The sequence below is a fragment of the Neospora caninum genome, chromosome IV, assembly GCF_000208865.1.
Source record: "Neospora caninum Liverpool complete genome, chromosome IV".
NCBI classification, from domain to species: Eukaryota; Apicomplexa; class Conoidasida; order Eucoccidiorida; family Sarcocystidae; genus Neospora; species Neospora caninum.
Window position 1 is genome coordinate 1,715,103 of NC_018389.1, and position 18,723 is coordinate 1,733,825.

Here is an 18,723-nt window from a genome sequence, read left to right on the forward strand (position 1 = left end):
GTGGCAGTGACGTTCACGAACGCGTTCTGCCGGTCTCTAATCAGTCCAGCTATAAGGTAAGGTCTTCTGTTCCTTTTCTGATGGTCCCCGCTCGTAGTGGGCTCCTTTCGGAATGTTCGTGTTTGGTAATCCACTAGAGAGGTTCTTGCGAATTCCAATTACCGAAGCAGCGTCACTATACCTTCCTTCCTTGCCAAGTCTTCGACGGTTAACGCAAGTGCTGCTACGCCAGCATTTCTTTAGAAATGGTCAGTTCCCCCTCTGTACGCGTTACACCATGTTTTTGTTTTGAACGCACGTCTACGGCAAGGCCTGTACCGGAGATACAAAACTGTGGAAATGGATTAACTGAGCGGACGAAAACTGCCACAGTTTCCCGTATGCAACCCTGTCAATGTTTCTATTTTAACCGTTATCTGTGGCAAGCGTACGTGGAGGATCAGCGGGCGTTTCGTCAGGTGTGATCTCCGCTAGGAATGATTATAAGGGAGCGACCGCGTAATTTACGCGCGCTCGCAGTTCGACTGGAACGCTACACCGTAGGGGCGTATTCTGTTCATGCACCAACCTCATATCCTCCCGCGAACAGGCTGCTTTTTCAGTACGGCAGATTTGGGGCACGGAATCAGGTGTCTGTAGTACAATCCATAAAAACAAACACTACCTGATGTGGATGAAACGCATGTGGTGGTGATGGCATATGTCGGAGTGCTTAGGTAACAATGACATCATTTCTTGCTCGGGTGTGCTTTCCGTTGTACGTACAGCACTTTTCAGCAGCCAGGGCCGTACCAGCAGCCGGTCACTTACTCATATCGGGCACGTCTACGGATTGGAAAGATCCCGATTCGCAGACATCACAAGCCCATGCCACTTCTGTGTTCGTGTACCATTCGCCGCCAGGAGAGTCTGACTCCTCACTGCCAGCGGAGGACACAGTATCTCCGGTTTTCGCTCAAGTAACTGTGGCTTATGACCCACGTTGGTTCCCTGACACTTCGATGGAGACACTCACTTCTCTCCCTGAACTGACAGCTGAGACGCAAAGGGGGATTGAGTCAACTACCAAGGATCACCATGATGATGTGATTGAGACTTTGGCGCAGGAAGCAAGCAGAGGAAGAACACTGGGAGACAAACGCAATTCTGCGGATGTAGAAAGAGATTCCAGCAACTCTATTACGCACACAGCCTCACGCGCTGCCCTAGACTCTAAAGGAAATCCCTCCATTTCTTTAGAGCTGTCGCGGCGGGGACAAGGCCTCTCTATGACTGCTGAAACGACCGCTGACCAAGATTTAGGTAACCGTCAGCCCCAACGGGCCGAGGAGCCGAAACCTTCAAGAAGAGGCCAAATACCCGGAGAGGACAAACCTACGATTGAAGGTTCCCCGCAGAGAATATGGACGTCGGAGTCGCCAGGGTTCGAGACAACCAAGTCACCACTATCAACGTGGAACGAGCAACAGGGAGCGTTTGGGGTGGCCGACAGTGATATTGCGGCGGCCACCGCAGAGGCACTTAAAAAACTTTTAACCCGAGTTAAAGAGCAGCAGGCATCTCTAGGTGAAGAGTGGAGGCGCTATGAGGAGCTGGAGTACCGTCGCATGCGTCTTCTCTCTGCAGGAGGGAGAAATATGGGACTTGCGGATACCCACCGCGAGGGCCTGCGAGAAGCCAACGCCGAATTCCACAGGAGCTTGGCCTATCTCCAACAGACTGTCGATACGCTTCAGAAACAGATGGATACTCTCAGTTTAGGTCGCCTAGCTTCGCGAGCTGCGCTCCTAGGTTCGGCGGACTCTCCAGGGTGGAGAAGCGGCGACGGGAGGAACTCGTCTGAACAGAGCCAACCGAGTTTTAAAGACCGGCTCGGACGGGCCCAAAAGAATGCAGGAGACGCCAGAGGTCACAGTACATGGGCGAAACAGGATAGAAGTGAAGGTCGAACTTCCTCCACTGATCTGGTATTCGTTCAGCCGACAGAGCTGTTGGTAGTTGCAACCCGCGTGCACGAACTCTTGGGGCACCAGCAACGCCTCACAGACTTCCTGGGATCACTCGTTTCCCTTCAGAGCCATCGCCTGCTTCAGCAGGAATGGCCACTTGAGTCTCAGATCCGTGAGTTGCAGGAGAATAACGTGTCTGCCTCGGTGCTTCCGTCACGAATCAGGAAGGCCCGTCCACAGCGGGTGCAGTGGAGGACTTACCGACATGCCAAGTACGCCGCCGCCAGCCGTGCGGAAGAGGCCCGCATGACAGCAAGTGTATTCGGGTCTTTCCCTGGAGACAATGCATTCTTTGGCGGACGAATCGGGATGAACCACCACTTCCATGAAGTCCCTGTTCAGCCGACCAGCCCGCAGAGCGTATCTGTGTTAGGGAAACCACCTCGCACTGTTCACGGAAGTTCTTCCGCCTCTGTGCAAACGAAAAAAGAGGAGAGGCCAAAGGGAAGACGAGGGGTTGTGGGAGGATTTGAAGTGTTCGATGACCCTGAAGAAACAGTCACCGCTGCCTTGCAACGCTTTTTGTACCCAGCCTATTCACTTGCCTTCGTCGCGAACCTCGTGCCCGGCTCTGGCGGACGGCGAACTCAGGGGGTGGGGGGTCTAGCTGAAGCCACCGTTCACGGTAGAATGGAGTGGCTGACAGATTCCACCGTCTTTGCAGATCGTAAGCTAAATGAAATTGTCGAAGAGAAAATGACCAAACGCGCTGCACGATCTGGTCTGCCCACAACACGGTTCGTGCCGACGGCGCCAGGCCGGGACCGTCCGTGGAACAGAAACGACGCCACGACGGAGACCCCGGTCCCTGCTGTTTTAGATGCGGTCCGGTATGCAGAAAAAGCGGCAAGTCTGACTGCATTCTATGATCGGGTAGAGCAAGAGGGGGCAGAGGAAGCACAGAAGAAGCCGGATGTGGGCACACCGCAGGACATCATTTTTCAGTACGCGTTCGACAACGTTCCCTTAGAACACAAGCGAGCCCTATGGAAGGACTATCTTCAAGTCCAGCTAGAAGATCGTGGGTACGACATTCTCCTGCCTGACGAATCCACGGAAGGTCAGCGGAACGACGATGACACACGTCGGCTCGCGCCTGACGTGGGCGTGTTACCCCCCGGAATGCACTCGTCTGTAGTTGAGAATGCTGCGGATGGACCTGAAACCTCTCAGTTTTCTCAACAGCCGCCCGTGAATCCGGCAGTTGAGTTGAGCTGGCTGGTTGAAGACGCTTTTGGGCATGCGGACCGGCGGTCTTCGTCAACGCCAACCGGTCTTTTTCAGGGTTTGATGGATGCGAATCTAGCCCGGGAGGCTCAGGCACGGAGCGGAAATAATGCTCTGAAATTGGAGATTCCCACACTCAACACGAAAGAGTGGGGGGCGCTTGAATATAGTGGAGACACAGGGAATATTATCCCCTTTCTGAAAGATGACCTCGTCTCCAGGGAACTACTGCAAGAGATCCTACTTGTGCAGGGGGGAGTTGGCGGGGAGGAGGGCGCCGTGCTTGGCTTAGACTCGTGGGCCTTTGAAGAGAGCACAGAAAACAGCGACACTGATTTGCTGCACGACGAAGATTTCGATAACAACGAAAACCTGGGATGGGCGTGGGACTTTGTCCTCTGACAACACACACTGGACAACTGCTCGCGATGAAGCCATCCATCTTCCCAGTTCAGCACGCCAAAACTTTTGACCTCCTTTTTTTCCTAATGGAACCGCTGTCTAGTGAGCATCGGTTTCGCACCGAAAGAGGCTGTTTGTTCCTTGCGCCTTGCGGTTCGAGTGTTTCCGTGGAGCAGCCTCACCCCCTCTCAGCCTCGCCATAGACCCGGTGAACGGCTCTCTACCAAGGGACTGTGTCGTTCGTAAAACGAGAAGGGGCTGCAGGCAGAAAACCACGATGCATATAGACGCCGGTTGGACTCAGAGGCTGTTCCCGTACACCTAGAACTCATCGCTGGCTCTCAGAGAATCGACCAATCCGTGCACGGCGGCAGGCGCCGAGCTGGGATTTTAACAGGATCACAAAAGAAACTTCGCTACACGTCAGATCCGCTGCCATCATGGACGTTATTGAAAACGTCGACCGTGCGATTTCTAAGCTGGAAGCATCTCACTCGTAGACGCACTCTGCCTTGCGTACGCGCTGATGCATCACACCGAAACAGAAGAACCGAAACACTTCACTTGGACAGACTCAGCTTGCCACTGCGCGATCTGGCATTGTGAGAGAATTTCCCTGTCTACTTTATAGGCAAGCAGTAGGTCCAGCGCACAAAAGGCGACATCACCTTCTTCGTAGTGCGTGGAAACGCCATCGCGACAGAACCCCTCGGGAGCATGTGCGCACATCCTCACACACTTTGGATCCTCTCTGTTCCAAACGCACACTCTCTGTGCTGGTAAGTACACCTCCGTTCGTGGTATACACACAGCAATAAACAGCATGAATGCTGTAAATAGTATAGGTGTGTGCACGTACGACTGCCTCCTGTTTATCGGACGAATGAGAGGCAGCTCTTGTTTTTTTCGGCGAGAACACGCCAGTTTCCAGGAGGGTTTCCCAGTTTTGCTGGGCGTTTCTCGCCATCTAAGCAATTCGTTACCTACGAGACCCGCTCGCAGGCTGCGAACACGCCTGATGCCTCTCCAGGGAAAATGTGATCTTGTTTGTTTTGCAGGAAAACGTGGAAAAGACGCGCCTTTGTCATTTTCCGCCGCGGAGGAGACGGAGCATGCAGCAGCGCCGCTAACCGCCCTGGTGTCGTGTTTCTTCGTTCCGTTACTCACGAGCGCATGCGCTCCCTTTCGTCAACGTTTCGCCACTCTCCAGCTCTGTCCAGCGGGCGCATTTTCACCCAGAACGCGAGCAAGAAAAGGCACTCGCGAGAAATTCTTTAACTGCTGCATTCGTGCCGCCTTTCTCCTTTCACTCTACCCTATTTCTCGTCCAGCCTGTTTAGCACTCCGTCGGCCTCCCGTTTCCCAGTCCCGTTGTGGCCGAGGCTGCAGATTATGTTACGAATAGAAAATGCCCTTCTAATTACGGTTCCTTCGTTTTCTTCTCCGGAGGAAAATCGTTTCGTTTTCAGGGCACGTGAAAACTGCGCAGCGCCTGGTAAGCCGTGCATCTAGCACAAACACAGGCAGGTCACCCGTGTGCTTGTTTACCTGTCTGCATCTGCATGTAACGCACATGTATTCGTCTCTCTGATGCCGCCGGTCTTCTGTCGCCGAAGGTAATCGCGGGATTCGGGAGAAAACGCCTTGTTGCGCCATTAACTGGTAGAGCATTGAATTTCCGCTCGCTTCGCTGTAACTTTTCCTATTGTCAAGTCTCCTCCCAATCGCCTAAAAGCCCGTTCCAGTTCGTCAAAGGCTGCGTTTGACACGTTTCCGTTTCCGTGGTTTCTTCGTTCGTGCATTTCAAGATAAGATTTAGACCTGCGAAGACCTCCGTGCCGATTGCGCGTGGCGGAAGAGGAGGACGGCTGCCGAGACAGGACACTGATGAAAACTAAAGACAGCAACCAAATCGGCAGGGTTCCCAAGTATCATAGGCAGACATCGTGAGGAACGCCTCTTCTTTCGGCCTTCGCCTTTGGCGGAGGAGGTATAAGGCCAGCTGGGTGAAGGGAACAGGCTGAAGATTACTATTCTGTAAACCTGTACGCGGTCTCCGAAGGATCTATGAGAATCCACATGGAGTTGATGGTTGTCCCCAAACTTCCTTGTCTCTTCGTGTGACTCCTCAGCCTTCTTGTGAGACAAACGCCTGGAGCCCGCAGTCCTTTTCTTCTCCCTCCTTTGGTCCACTTCGTTGCTTTCTCCTCTCTCTTTAACCTGTCCGACACGTTGACAGGATCGTGAGCAACGCTCTCCTTGCCACGCCTTCGTTTTCTCTTTCCGTGTTCTTTCCCGTTTCTACTCAGTCTCCTTCCAGCGTTGCAGCCATGCCGCGCTTACGTGAAGGATTTTCGCTTCCGCTTCTCTGGAGGCGGCGCTTTACGTCTCTCCTGTTGATACCTGACACCGTTTCCTTATGTCAGTTTTGAGCGGCTCTTCTTGCATCCCTCCCTCTCCTGCTGCGTAGGTCTCCCGTCTTTCCTCGCTTTTTTGTCTTCCCCCGCGCGCTTTTCCCTTCACCCTTGTCCTGCCCCAGTCGCCCTGCTTCATTCTGTCTTCCACTTCCGCGCTGCCTTCGATGCCTCACTGTCTAGACACTCACACGCGTGATTCACTCCCCTCCCGCCTCCTGTTTAACTTTCTTAGCAGATACAACCGTCCTGTTCGCAGCCTTTGCCTTGTTGGCTTCGTTTCATTCGGGGAAGGAAAACCTCGGACCCGCTTCAGTGACACTGTCAGATCTGCCGCCTTGCAGAGTTCGGCCTCGATTTGTTGCCAGTTGCTTTAGCTCTTGGAAAAACCAGGTTCGGGCAGTTTATAGCGCCTGGTGCGCGAGGAGTATTTCGTCTTTCTTCGCCGTGGTTTGTTGCCTTTCTCGTCTTTCCAATCCTTTCTTAACTCCCTTTTCTCGTGCGGTCCACACATCTATTAAGCAGACGGGAGTGACTCTCGAGTGCCCAGGTCCACGTTTCCTTGCCGTGGCGTACCTCGGTGTCTTTGTATCCTGTCCCTGAGGTGTCTTCGATTCGTCGTCTTGTCTTGCGTTTCCTCCATTTTGTCTTTTCCGCCTCGTTGTCTCTCGTCCGGCGCATGTCGCTACTGCCTTGTGCGCCGCTCCCGCGTTTCCCTCAGGAGCCACCCTTTTTCTTGTCTTACCTCCCGTAACACTCTCCCCGCCTTCTTTGTCTCCGTCTCCCACGACTCTGTCGTTTCTCCTGGGCCTTTCTTACCTCTTTTTGCTCGACGTGCCTAGAAGTCAGAGACGATGAGTGACGACTTCGCCGCCGTCATCCCCCCCGCCGGGGCCATCACCCTCGCGGTGGTGTGCGCTATAGGCAGTGCCATGTTCTCTGGTTTGACGCTAGGTTTGTTGACTCTCGACATTGTTCAGTTGAAACTGTTGATTAACCGCCCAAACAAAACGCCGGAAGATGAGAGGAATGCCAAGTACGCCCGAAAAATCCTCCCCCTGCGGTCGGACGGGAACTACCTCCTCGTCACGCTCCTCACAGGCAACGTCGCTGTCAATGCTGGCTTCTCCATTCTCTTGGGCGATCTAACCGACGGGTGAGACGGACAACGTGCAGAAACATCAGAAAGAAAGGGCCCAAGGACTCGCAGATCCTCACCGTGGTCGGTAGTGCGATTCAAGGGACACGCGTCTGCCCAGAGAGACGAAAACAGCTATCTCTAAAATACTTTGCTACAAGGAAAAACACACAGACTTTCTTGCGCCGATCGTCTCTTGGTTTTCTTCCCCTGCACATCCAACAGCTGTACACATCTACCACAAGAATATTTATGTGTCTCCCTCTCTATATATATGTACATATTGAGTGGGGTAAATACATGCTCCTCTACATTCGGACACGACGTACATAAACGCATGGATGTGTTGGACTGGAGGGTGTTTTGTTTCTGTTTTCTTTCCAGTCTTGTCGGATTTCTGATTTCCACTGTGGTCATCACGATTTTCGGAGAAATTCTTCCGCAAGCTGCCTGCGCGCGCCACGGCCTCGTCGTTGGGGGCGTTTTGGCGCCTCTCGTCTACGCGTTGGAGTGGCTCCTCTTCCCCGTGGTCAAGCCGATCGCGATGATCCTCAATTGCGTCCTCGGTAATGCCCATTCTCGACAAATCCTCCGTGCATGTCTTTAACGAGCGGACCCTCTTCCCCCCGGTGTCTATCTATCCATCTATCTGTATATGTTCCGCGCTGAACACATACGTATCCATATATATATATATATAGGGAGATAGATTTAGGCATTCATATTTACCTGTGTGTATTTGTGTGCTCTAACACGGGTTTCATCCATCCACAATTTCGGAGAGGAGAGGGTCTTGAGAAGATGTAGTAGACAACGAGTGCATGTTTGATCCAAGCGCAGGCTGCCCATATATCTGCATATATATACATGCAGCTTCAGGGTTTAGTGTTATTTCTCTATATATCCTGAGATCCCGACGGTACGGTTATCGGTATCTGCCTTTGTACCGGAGAACACTGCGCTGGGGCATTGTCGGGTGAACTTTGTATTTCTGGGTTCCTTGCTGTCCTCCAGGAGAGGACTTAGGCACGATTTATGACAAGAAGCAGCTGAGCGCGCTCGTTGACTACCACGACAATGTCGTCCACGTCCTGACACGGGATGAAGCTCGCATCCTCAAGGGCGGTCTCGAGTTTGCGTTCACTCGCGCCGAGGAAGTGATGACTCCCATGGACGAGGTTTACGGGTAGGTGCGGGGAGCGCATCGGAAAAGACGACCGGTGGACGTTCTCCCACTCGTAGTAGAGGGACCGGTGACGTGGAGAGCCGAAGCAGCGAGAAAAAGAGACGCATTGAGACTTCGAAACGGAGACTGCGAGGTCGATACAGGCCGGGCAAAGGCGCCAATGCCTCTGAGTGAAGAGTGGCGCGGCAAAGAAAGAGAGAAAGAGAGAGCTCGGTGGGGAGGCGGAAAGGCGCACTGTGAAATCTGTAGATATGGAGAAACAGCTGGACGCTTCAAACGGGGGATTAGACAGCCAGTCAGAACCCTTCGCCCTCTGGTGTTCTCGTCGCACCGGATGTGAGATGCGTCTCTGCCTGTTTTGACACGCAAGCAAAGTTTCTGCCGTGTGGATTCGCCATCCCGCAAACGAGCGAGGGGGCCTCCACCAGCGAATCAACAGCGGCCACGGCGTCTGGTCCTTCTTCGCTCCTTCGCCACTCCATGCCGCATTCTGTTTTCTACCGATTCTCTGCCGCCCCTTTTTCCCATTCCTGTGTCTCTGTGGGTCGCGTTCGGGCCGGTTTTTCTGCGCGTCGCGCACCTCCCCGTGAGCCTCTTCCGTTCCTCTGCAGCCGCGGATACTGCGTGCCGAGCACGATCTCACCCGCGTTCTCTACCTGTTTTCTCCCTGTGCAGGATCGACGTCGACAGCAAGTTGAACTACGACGTTCTCTCGGAAGTTTTGTCTAGCGGCTACAGCCGCATCCCAGTGTTCGACCGCAGCGGGCCGCAGTGCATCGTCGGGTTGCTTTTTGTGAAGGACTTGATTCTCGTCGACTGCCACGCAGAGGGTGAGAGGCGCACACGTGAGCGCAGACGCCGAAGAGAAAGTCAGAATAGCGAACGGAAAGACGAAGGCGGTGATCGAACCGGGGGTCGGCCGTTGACCCGACGAGAGGGGTCCGACGAGAGGGGTGCACAGAGGACACTCGAAACCTAGCGGGAAATAGCTACGAGGCAGAATGCAAACTCGCAGGAAGGAACCAGTTTCTGGGAGTCCCTCGTAGTGCACATACAATGCAGGCGGCTTGGAAGCTGGTAGCGCGCGCGCTGTTTCCCTTTTTGCGTGGTACGCCCAGCTTTGAAGTGGAAGTTGCCATAAAGGGAAACGTTTGGTTCAATTCAGTTCTCGCGGTGTTTGGAAAGAGTCGGTTTCGTTTTAAACCAGAACGTTCCACGGTGAAACATTAGATTCAGACAAACAGAGGCCTTCAATCTTTCTCGCGATTCTGAACGAGTCGCTTCCTCTGAGTCCACATTCTCGCACACCGACGGTTTCCCTAACCAGCGAATGTCAACATATATGTCTACCTGTCTCTTTATATGCATACATGTATATATATATATATATATGGATGTGTGTGTACATATATATATATATATATATATATATATATATAGGGCAGGAGAAGATGATGCTTGCGGTTTGCTTTCCTGGGTGACTTGGGATACCTGGTTCGCATTTGGCGAATTACACCTCAGGTTTCGGTTGCCTGTTGTACGCAGTCGAGGTACGAAAGCTGTTGCAATTCTTTGGACGCGGTCTCTACGCGGTTGACGACGACACACCACTCCTCGAGCTCCTCAAGACGTTCAAGCAGGGTACGTTAGATCGGACATCCAGATGCCGAAGTGTTTCCCTCACGCTGCGCGTCTGCCGATTGGTTTGTTTCATCTCCTGTCTTTTTTCAGCGCATTGTTTACCGTACGTCTTGCTGTGTCAATTCCAAGATTCCTCCAGGTTCCCCACTCGCCCTCTGCTTTCGTTTCTCGTCACGCGTCCGCGCTGCTGCGCCTCCCTCTGTCCCGCCGCCCGTCTTTCCTCTCCTCGCCGTTCGCCCCGTGGGTCTCCTCTCGCCTTGGGCTCTTGTCTCTGATGTGTCCCTCCGCCGCTGTGTGTCTCCGCGTGCCGCGCCTCTGCGCCCTTTCGCAGGTCACACCCACCTGGCGGTGGTGCGTCGCGTCTCAGACGACGGCGACGGCGATCCGTTCTACATTCACGCGGGAATCATCACTTTGGAAGATGTGATGGAAGAGATTTTGCAGGACGAGATCAATGACGAGTTCGAGCACGACAAGACGCAGAGTCACCGGCGCCGAAAGCACCAGAAACTCGCCTCGTCTAGCGCGCAGGCGTCCGTGACGTACTTCACACAGGCGAGGTCTCTCGCGCCGCGCTTCTCTGTTTCCTCGACCGTCTGGGAGGCCCCCGGCGAAGAACAGTCGGACGACGCGAAGGAGACGAAACGCACCCGAAGAGAGAGGAAGAAGGAGAGACCGAACGGCGACAAAAAGCGATTTCGTTTGTGGAACCGCGGCCGACGGTCGAGCACAGGCAGCAGCAATGCGCCGCTGACGACTGCGTGCGAGAAGGACGTGGGCGAGGCGAGCAACGGGGAGGCGGAGCGCGAGCAGAGACGCGATCCGGAGGATCTTGGAGGCGAGAGCAGAGCCTCCAGTTCTTTCGCGGCCTCGGGCTCCTACGGATTGGAGCCTCAGACATGTCCCGACCCTGCACAGGCTCTTCTCTCGGCTGCTTCGCTTCTGGGGCTTTCCAGCCTCGAGGCGAGTCCAGACTCCGCCGGCGATCCAGCAGGCGGCAGCCCAGCAGCGAGGACGCGGCGACAGAAGCTGGAAGGCGACGCTGGCCTGGATCGGGGCCTCCTCGACAGCACGCCGCGCGGGTCGGTGCGCGGCGAAGACTCCCGCGGCTCTGGGCCCTACCAGCAGGCCAGTGGACCCGACGCTTCGCCGGCAAAGGGAGGCGCGACTCTGGAGATGGTGCGGGTGTCGCCGGCGCATGCAGTTCACACCTCGAGAGACGACTCCCCAAAAGCCGAGGACAGCCGGAGAGAAGACGGCCTGGGCCACCCTGCTCTGTTTCCATGGTGGGGGTGGAGCGCCGACGCGACAGGCCACGCCTCCAAACTGCGCATGCGAGGGAAACTGCGGATGTTCTTCGACAGCCACCGCCGGTAAGGGTTCGACGTGCGTTCTGGCGGCGGGCGGAAGGGAGATCTGTTTCAAAGAAACGGGATGCTCAGCTGGACACACAAAACCTGAATAGATGCTGTTCCTATACACCATCTCCCGAGTACGTAGAATCCTCGAGTTCTGTATGCACGTGCAAGGCAAACAAGGCACAAACTCAGCGGGAAAACCGACAGAGAGGCTCCGGTATCGCAGGACGCGACAGGGACGCGAAGCGACGGGGAAAACAGGGACGGACAGCAGCGTACACGGGAGACGCGAAAGAAGGTCGGATGCGTTTGGCGCTGACCTCGACACAGGCGGCTTCTGGTTTTTCACAGGGAGAAGGGGGCTGAGAGGGAAGCCTTGGAGACTGCCTCTCTTTCCGACACAAGCGGTTTGGTTTCTGAGTTTCTTTTACAGGAGCCGACTGGCAGAGCCTCTCACGGAGTCCGAAGCTCGCGTCATTGCGTCTTTCCTTTCCTCGTCGATTCCCGCCTTCTCGCCGCAAATCATCAACGAGCGGCTGCTGATCTCTCTTCTCTCCTGCTTCTTCTGCATTCAACCGCCGCCAGCGTCGCTGCTCTGGCGCTCTGCCCTCCACCCTGAACTCCTCAAGCACAAACAATCCGCCAAACGCGAGCATCCGCAAGCTTCGACGTTCGAGCCTTTCGCTGTTGTTGTCTTATATGTAGGGCAGATTGAGCTCCGAAAACACCGCTGCGGGATGCTGCGACCGCGCCAGAAAAACACGGCTTTATGCAGTCTGAATAGTGCCTCTACACGCATCCATATGTGTATAGCTGTTGGACTATAGATCAATACACTTAGATGGATATTTATCCCTGGGGTGAGAAGCACATACACACGGACGACACGTATGTAGCGCCAAGACGTCTGTTGATTCTTGGCGTCTTGGCGCCTTCACACAAAGTTCGTTAATCTCCCCCAGGGGGAGGAGGAGATGGATTCAAAGGACGGTAGATGTAGATCGATTGATACCGACGAATATGGCTATGTAGAGAAAGGGTGGTGTGTGGATTCTCGTCGGTCCGAAGACGCTTTGTATTTGGAGAGTCTTTACGCTCAGTCTTTTTTTTTGTGCCCGTTCCGGACTTTTCGCCAGTTGCCGCGCTTCGTTTTCTCAAATGCTTTCGCTGTGCCTCCACCTTGATGTGTGTAGGGTCGCGTTCGCCTGTACGTGGGAAACGAAGGCATTCCATGTACTGCGGGGCCGCTGTCGTGTCTGGCTGTGAAGGTAAGGCCCATCCAGGGGCTATGCTCGAAGCGCTGTGAGAGTGCGAAAGCAGACTCCCGCGGAGTGTTTCTGGGGCCCGGATGAAAGGAAGTGTGACGCAGTCACAGACGCAGAGAAGACGCGATTGCGCGAGAAGCTCCCTCTCAGCGCATATGTTTTCATCCTTGGGAGCATCTAGCGTAGGGAGATGGGAGCGGGGACGAAGGCGGACAGTAGGGAGATCGGCATTCTGAGGGGAAGTCGAGATGGAGCAGAATCTGCCACAGCGCGACACCCAGCGACCCTGCTGGACCCCACCGCCTTTCGGTTGCACAGTTGTGTTTTGAGGTAGGAAACGCTCTTGGCACTCCCGGTTTTTTCGGATGTTCTTCCAGGTTCTCGGGAACCCTGCGCCTGTGCTTCTCGGCCAGGTTGGTTCCCACAAGACTGCCCACACCACGCCCCAGCCTCCGTCTTCCTCTTCTTCCTCGTCTTCGCGTGGTCCTCCGCAGTTCAGGGAGAACCCAGTGCACATGCTGGAATCACCTTCTCTCTGTGTGTCTTCTTCCGCGTCTCTGCCCTCCTCACCTTCTTCGCGATCTGACGCGAGAGGCGGCTTTGTGTCGCCTTTTCTTGCAAGCGAAGGCCACCCCTCTCCTGACCACGTTGCTGCTCCGCTAAGTCGCCCTCCCCTGACTGGAACCTCGCAGCTGCTGTCTCGCCGATCCTCTGCGCCTCGCCCCTGCCCGCGTCCTGCACTTCCGCCTCCCTCTTCGCATCCGTCGCCGGCCGTGGGCATTCCTGCCTCACCCCGCCACCCTCCCTCTTTGCCTGTCTCCTCTGTCCCTTCCACTCAACGCCGGCTTTCCTCGCCTGTTCTCTGGGGAGCGGAGACCTGCCAGCACTCGCCTGTGTCACCCTCCTGTCGCCACGCGCCTGCGTCTGCCTCGTGTCGCGCCAAGAAGGCGCCCACATCTCCCACGCGGTTGCCGCCCCGTCGACGCGGCGCTGCTTGTACCCGTGACGGACCGGTGCGTCAGACCGGAGACGTGTCCAGAGAATGCTGGAAAGATTTCTCTGCCCCCGAAGAACACGAATCGGAAGAAAGCGGGGGCGAAAAACATGAGGAGATAGGAAACGAAGCAACAGACGAGGCATATAGACACAAGCGCATCGAAACCAACGCAGATTCTCGCCGCGAGTCTCGCTCAAAAGCCCGCACATTTTATCGAGAGACCGTGCGGGTGTGCTGTGGCTCTGGTCCTGCCAGCGAAAAAAACACCCCGGAGAGCAGCCGAGAATGCGACTGTGTTTCGTCTTTCGGTTCCGTTCACAGGGTCCGGAGCAGAAGCAGCGACGGCTCTCGAAACAGGAGCCGTGGAGAGTTGATGTCCCTGCTGTCCCCAAAAGACAGTGAAGATACGTGGCGAGACCCGCGGCGAACGAGCAGAGAGACGCAGGCCGGGTATGTGCCGCTTTCCTCACGTTGTGATTCAAACGGAGGGAGCGTGGAAGGAGACACAGGCGGGGGCGACTCCCAGGAGATGCGTTCCGCATCAAGTAGGCGCGATGTCCAACACCGAAGCCACCGTCCGTCCCCTCTTACGCAGCTTGACGTCTCGTTGTCTTTCGAGGAAACGACAGGTGGACTGCGTTTTTTCCCTCGGTGGACGCGACGGTGTCAAAGTGCAGGGGACTTGTACCGGACCTCACCGATGACGCAGGTGTCTCCGTGCCCATCGACGGCGGGCGAAGAGAGGCTCGACGGCGAAGGGAGACAACCCAACCAGCCCGACGTGGGCGCACAGGCAGCCTCAGCGTGCGGACTCAGACGCGAGAAAGAAGCCCGTCACGAAGACGGCGAAGAAGAACGCGAGGTGTCTCCCCGCGTCTGTCGGCGACTCTCGCCGGGTGTACCCACCTCCCCGACACCGTCAGCGTCGCGTGACCAGTTTTTGCGGAGTCACGTTTCTTCCCGTGAATCTGTCGCGTCGGTTTCTTCGCCGTCTCTCCGTTCATGTTCCGGCGGCTCGTCCCATTTCGGGGAGGCAACTCCATGCTGTCCCGGAGGAAGCGAGAGGGCGGATGCGGGCGCAGTCGATCTCGACCTGGACGCCGACGAGGCCGCGACTGGACTTGTGGCGTCGCGAGCTCCGAATGGAGCCTGGCGAGACCGGGAGACGGCGGAGATTCGCGGGGCGAGTCGCGGCGAGAGCAGCTGGCATCGGCTTCACTCTCTTGAGAGCGGCGAGGAAGATGTGGAACTTCCGAGACAGCCGTCGACAGGCGGCTCTCCCGTGATGCTGGAGGAGGTGTGCGTGTGTGGGGTGTCTCTGCCCTGGTCGTCTCCTTCCTCAAGAGGCCCGGGGACAGAGTGGAGAGGTGCTCGCGACGAGGGCCTTTGTCTCGGCTTGTCTCGGGCGCAGAACCAAGCTGACAGTGGATCTGGATCTCCCACAGAGCAGCGCGATGAGGGCGAAGGCGAGAGCCCCGAGTCGCAGCGCGACAGACGGGGCCTGGCGAGCGAGAAGGCCTTGCCGTTTCCGGGATTTGGGTCTCAGAAACTCTCTAGCAAAGGCTTTTTTCGTAGGGACACGACGGGAACGAGTGCGTCAGAAATGAGTCACTTGCTTCGCTTTGAACGGCCGCATGCAGACTGGGCAGCAAGGGATTCGGGCGCCGCATCCCGCCGCGGAAGGGACGGCGAGAGGCCGGAGGAACCCGCTGGTCGCGTGTGGAGCACACATCGCCACGACCACCCGGCGACGGAAGCTCAACAAACTCTGGAAGAGCAGTTGCAGATTCAGGAGACGCGTCTGAGACAGGTGTCGCAGGAGCTACAAGAGAAGACGGGGCTGTGGAGGGACGTGTGTGAGCGACAGCACAAAGGCCGAGAAGGGCGCACCAAGGGCGAAACAGACCCACCGGAGAGGGACACGGAAAGAAGAGCCGAGGCCAAGCCGGGGACCGGGCGACGAGACGGGCAACGAAGAGCCGCGGGAGACGCGGAACATGTGAAGGGGGCGAAGGAGAAGGGCCAAGAAGGCGGCGAGAACGTGAGTCAGGTCGCGCGAAGCCGCGAGGCACTCCGCCGCGAAATCGACGCATGGGTGCATAGCTTGCAAGACCCGGACGTCGAAAGGCAGGAACGGCACGGAAACGAAGGAACGAGGTCAGACACCTCGAACGCGCGCTCAGCTGAAGTGTACACCCCTGATTACACAGCCGTCACAGGTAAGAGACAGAGCGGGGGGAGAGAAGAAAGGGGCAGATATTTCGCTGGATGGGACAGAAGGCGCACGGCGCTGAAGGAAGCTCAGGAAATTGCGAGAAGATCGTGAGGCGTTTCTGGTGTGCACGTGAACGCGTCAAGGCAGTGGTGTCCTGGCCCAAACGAGCAGATGCCAGAACTGAAGGAGCAAATGGAGCGGACGAGAAGAGGTTCCGTCAAGGACATGACGCTCTGGTTCACGAGCGAACGGAAGAACGTTCGTGGTACTGAGATTTGTGTTACCTGCGCTCCGGGACTCCCCCCAGCAAAGAATGATCGAAGCAGGGAAGATATGGACGTGGGAGACTCTCTGTACACTCTCGACAGCAGCTATCCGGTCGGACGGGTATTTACCTCATTCGTGCGTGTGGAACAGAGCGCCTTTGCACACGGGCCCGGCAGGCAAGGCGTTTTCGTAAGTGAATGTGCCGTTGCGTTTCTGCTTTTCTGTGTGTTTTTTCTAGAGGGCGCATGCGGCCTCCTCGTTTTCCCACGCTGGTTCTACATCGCAGCTGTCAAAGCGTCTCTGGAACTGGAGCGCCAACTCAGTTCGTAAACATCCCTACTCGCGACTCGAGCGCCGTCCGTGTCAGTCGAGAAGACTCCCTTTTTTGCTGTTCACACGCCGGTCTTGTGAGAGCGGAAATCAGCGGCGCGACAGGAAGCAGGAAACGCTGAAGCCGTGAAGACCCGAGCGAAGAAGAGCCCCAAAAAGGGGGATACGGAGTGGATCCGTAGAAGATTGGCTTTGCTTTCGAGGAAGGGTGGCGGTGCCAGCGGGCCTCTACGCTGTTTCAAGCGAGAAGCAGCAGAACAGTGCAGACGCGGAATCCACGGGGTTTGAGGGGAACGTTTTATGCAGCGTACCCAACCCATGCTTCTTCAAGCGAGGACTGCGTTTGGTATATCTTCTAGATCGCGCTGGTGTGAGGCTCCTCCGTCGACTGAAGTGTGACAGGCCAGCTGCTTGACGAGGCGGCGGCGATGTGCTAGCCAGTCGCCAAAAGCCTGAGACATGGTTTCGTTCTGAGTTTTTTCTGATTTCCCTTGGGGGCTTATATTCGGGGTGGAACTCCCCCACAGGCGCCACGCCTCGTCGGGTGTGCACGCCCTCGTGCCGGTTCGCGGAACAGCGTTCTTGGCGCTCTCGCTCGCACCTGCAAAGTTGTTATGTTGATCAAATGAATTTCACCGTAAACGCGGACGGACGAAGCGAACACGAGGCGGAGGGGAGGAAGCGAGAAGGGGACTGGAAGATCTCCACGGGATGTTCTATCTAACACTATGGAGAAAGGCAACAGGTCTACAGCGAGACTCATTAGATATCGTTGAAGGGGAAGCGAGGAAAAAAACCAAAGGCTGGTTCTGTCTTGACCTTGCGTGAGGGAAGCGCACGATGATGCACGAGTCAGCTTCCCGCAGAAACGCCAGTGCCGATATCTATCTATCTACCTACCTATCTATCTATCTATCTATCTATCTATCTATCTATATATATATATATATATATGTAGCCGTACCTATATATATATATATATATATATAGAGAGAGAGAGAGAGAGAGAGCTATCAACTGTGCTGTAGACAGATAGGTGCCTTCAGAGTCGGAACTCCCTGCGCTCCCTCCTCCTTTCTCCTGAGGCGAAAGCAACCCTCAACGCGCTTATTCGTTTATGTGGATGTTCACTTTCCGGAGTGATAGCAGCCGCTCTAAAGTTCCATGAACCCCGGAGTTGTGCAGGCAGATAGTGCACGAGTCACAGTCGACTTTCCCCCCTCTTTGGCCAGCAGACCCGAGAACCAGGTAACCAAAAGATAGTCAATCGTTTGAACTCTGCACGCATTCATACGAATATATATATATATATATATATATATATATATAACCAGACTGAGACTTATGTACACTAGAGTTTGCTCAGACGTTGATGACACAAAGGACCCGGGTAGCGAGCTCTGCTGGTTGCTCTCGTGGAAAACAGTTCCTTCTCTTCCCCTTTCCTGTCTTTCTGGTCTTCCTATCTCCCCACGAAGCAAAATGTGAACAAGACACAGAGCACTCCTGTGGGTAGTCAAAAAATATGTGGGTTGGTGGAGGCATTGATATCAAGGCACATATATAATCCAGTGTTCCTCTAAAAAGGCAGCACCCAGGTTGCCGGCTCCCGTCGCACACGACAATGTTTCATCGGATAGGAACGCACACTTGAGGCTTCACGTATTCACATATCTGTTTGTTGACCGATGCCTTTCGTATCCAAGAATCGATTTACATAGCTACATATATATATATATATATATATATATATATATATATATACATATAATATACACGTGTGTATATGCCGATACGGAACTGCATAGAGAAGCAGTGATGTGCCCCTCGGCAAAGGGGCACATCAGTGCTCCTTTATGTTCAGAGGCGGGGATCCTCCCCATATATATATATATATATATATATATATATATATATATATGCATATATGTAGACGTATGTATATTCTGAGTAACTCAATAACGCGAGTGACTCCTGCTATCACTACATGGAGCACACACAAATATACCGATACATAAATTAGAATGTAAATATGAATTCTTACATTGCACTAGGGTTATAGAGTGGAGTCTTCTCTCGCGAAAACCACCGAAGGTTTCCTTTAGAACGCGAAGCCCCCTTTGTCCTGCGGGGCTTGGGCCCAGTAAAGGATGTGTGGACATCTGCCAATCCGCTTTTTTTGCTTTCTTCTATCACGTGTGTCTTCCGCAACGACGTCTTGTCGCTCTTTCGCTGTCGGGGTGTCAAGGAGCGAGTTTTCTTTCCCTGGTTTCT

General features: G+C 54.9%; 2 protein-coding genes across 2 annotated transcripts; both read left to right on the forward strand.

Annotated features, from left to right (window-relative positions):
- Nucleotides 1-1,268: 1,268 nt before the first annotated feature.
- On the forward strand, nt 1,269-3,638 carry NCLIV_011620 (conserved hypothetical protein; the record flags this gene model as incomplete). Its single annotated transcript, XM_003880679.1, has 1 exon — nt 1,269-3,638. One exon carries the CDS (start codon nt 1,269-1,271, stop codon nt 3,636-3,638), a length of 2,370 nt encoding a protein of 789 aa, XP_003880728.1.
- Nucleotides 3,639-6,906: 3,268 nt separating this feature from the next.
- On the forward strand, nt 6,907-16,449 carry NCLIV_011630 (hypothetical protein; the record flags this gene model as incomplete). The annotated part of the gene is made up of 11 exons (XM_003880680.1): nt 6,907-7,208; nt 7,575-7,756; nt 8,205-8,376; nt 9,052-9,206; nt 9,922-10,017; nt 10,349-11,390; nt 11,809-12,076; nt 12,569-12,643; nt 13,018-13,653; nt 14,233-15,856; nt 16,358-16,449. 11 exons carry the CDS (start codon nt 6,907-6,909, stop codon nt 16,447-16,449), a joined length of 4,644 nt encoding a protein of 1,547 aa, XP_003880729.1.
- Nucleotides 16,450-18,723: the final 2,274 nt, after the last annotated feature.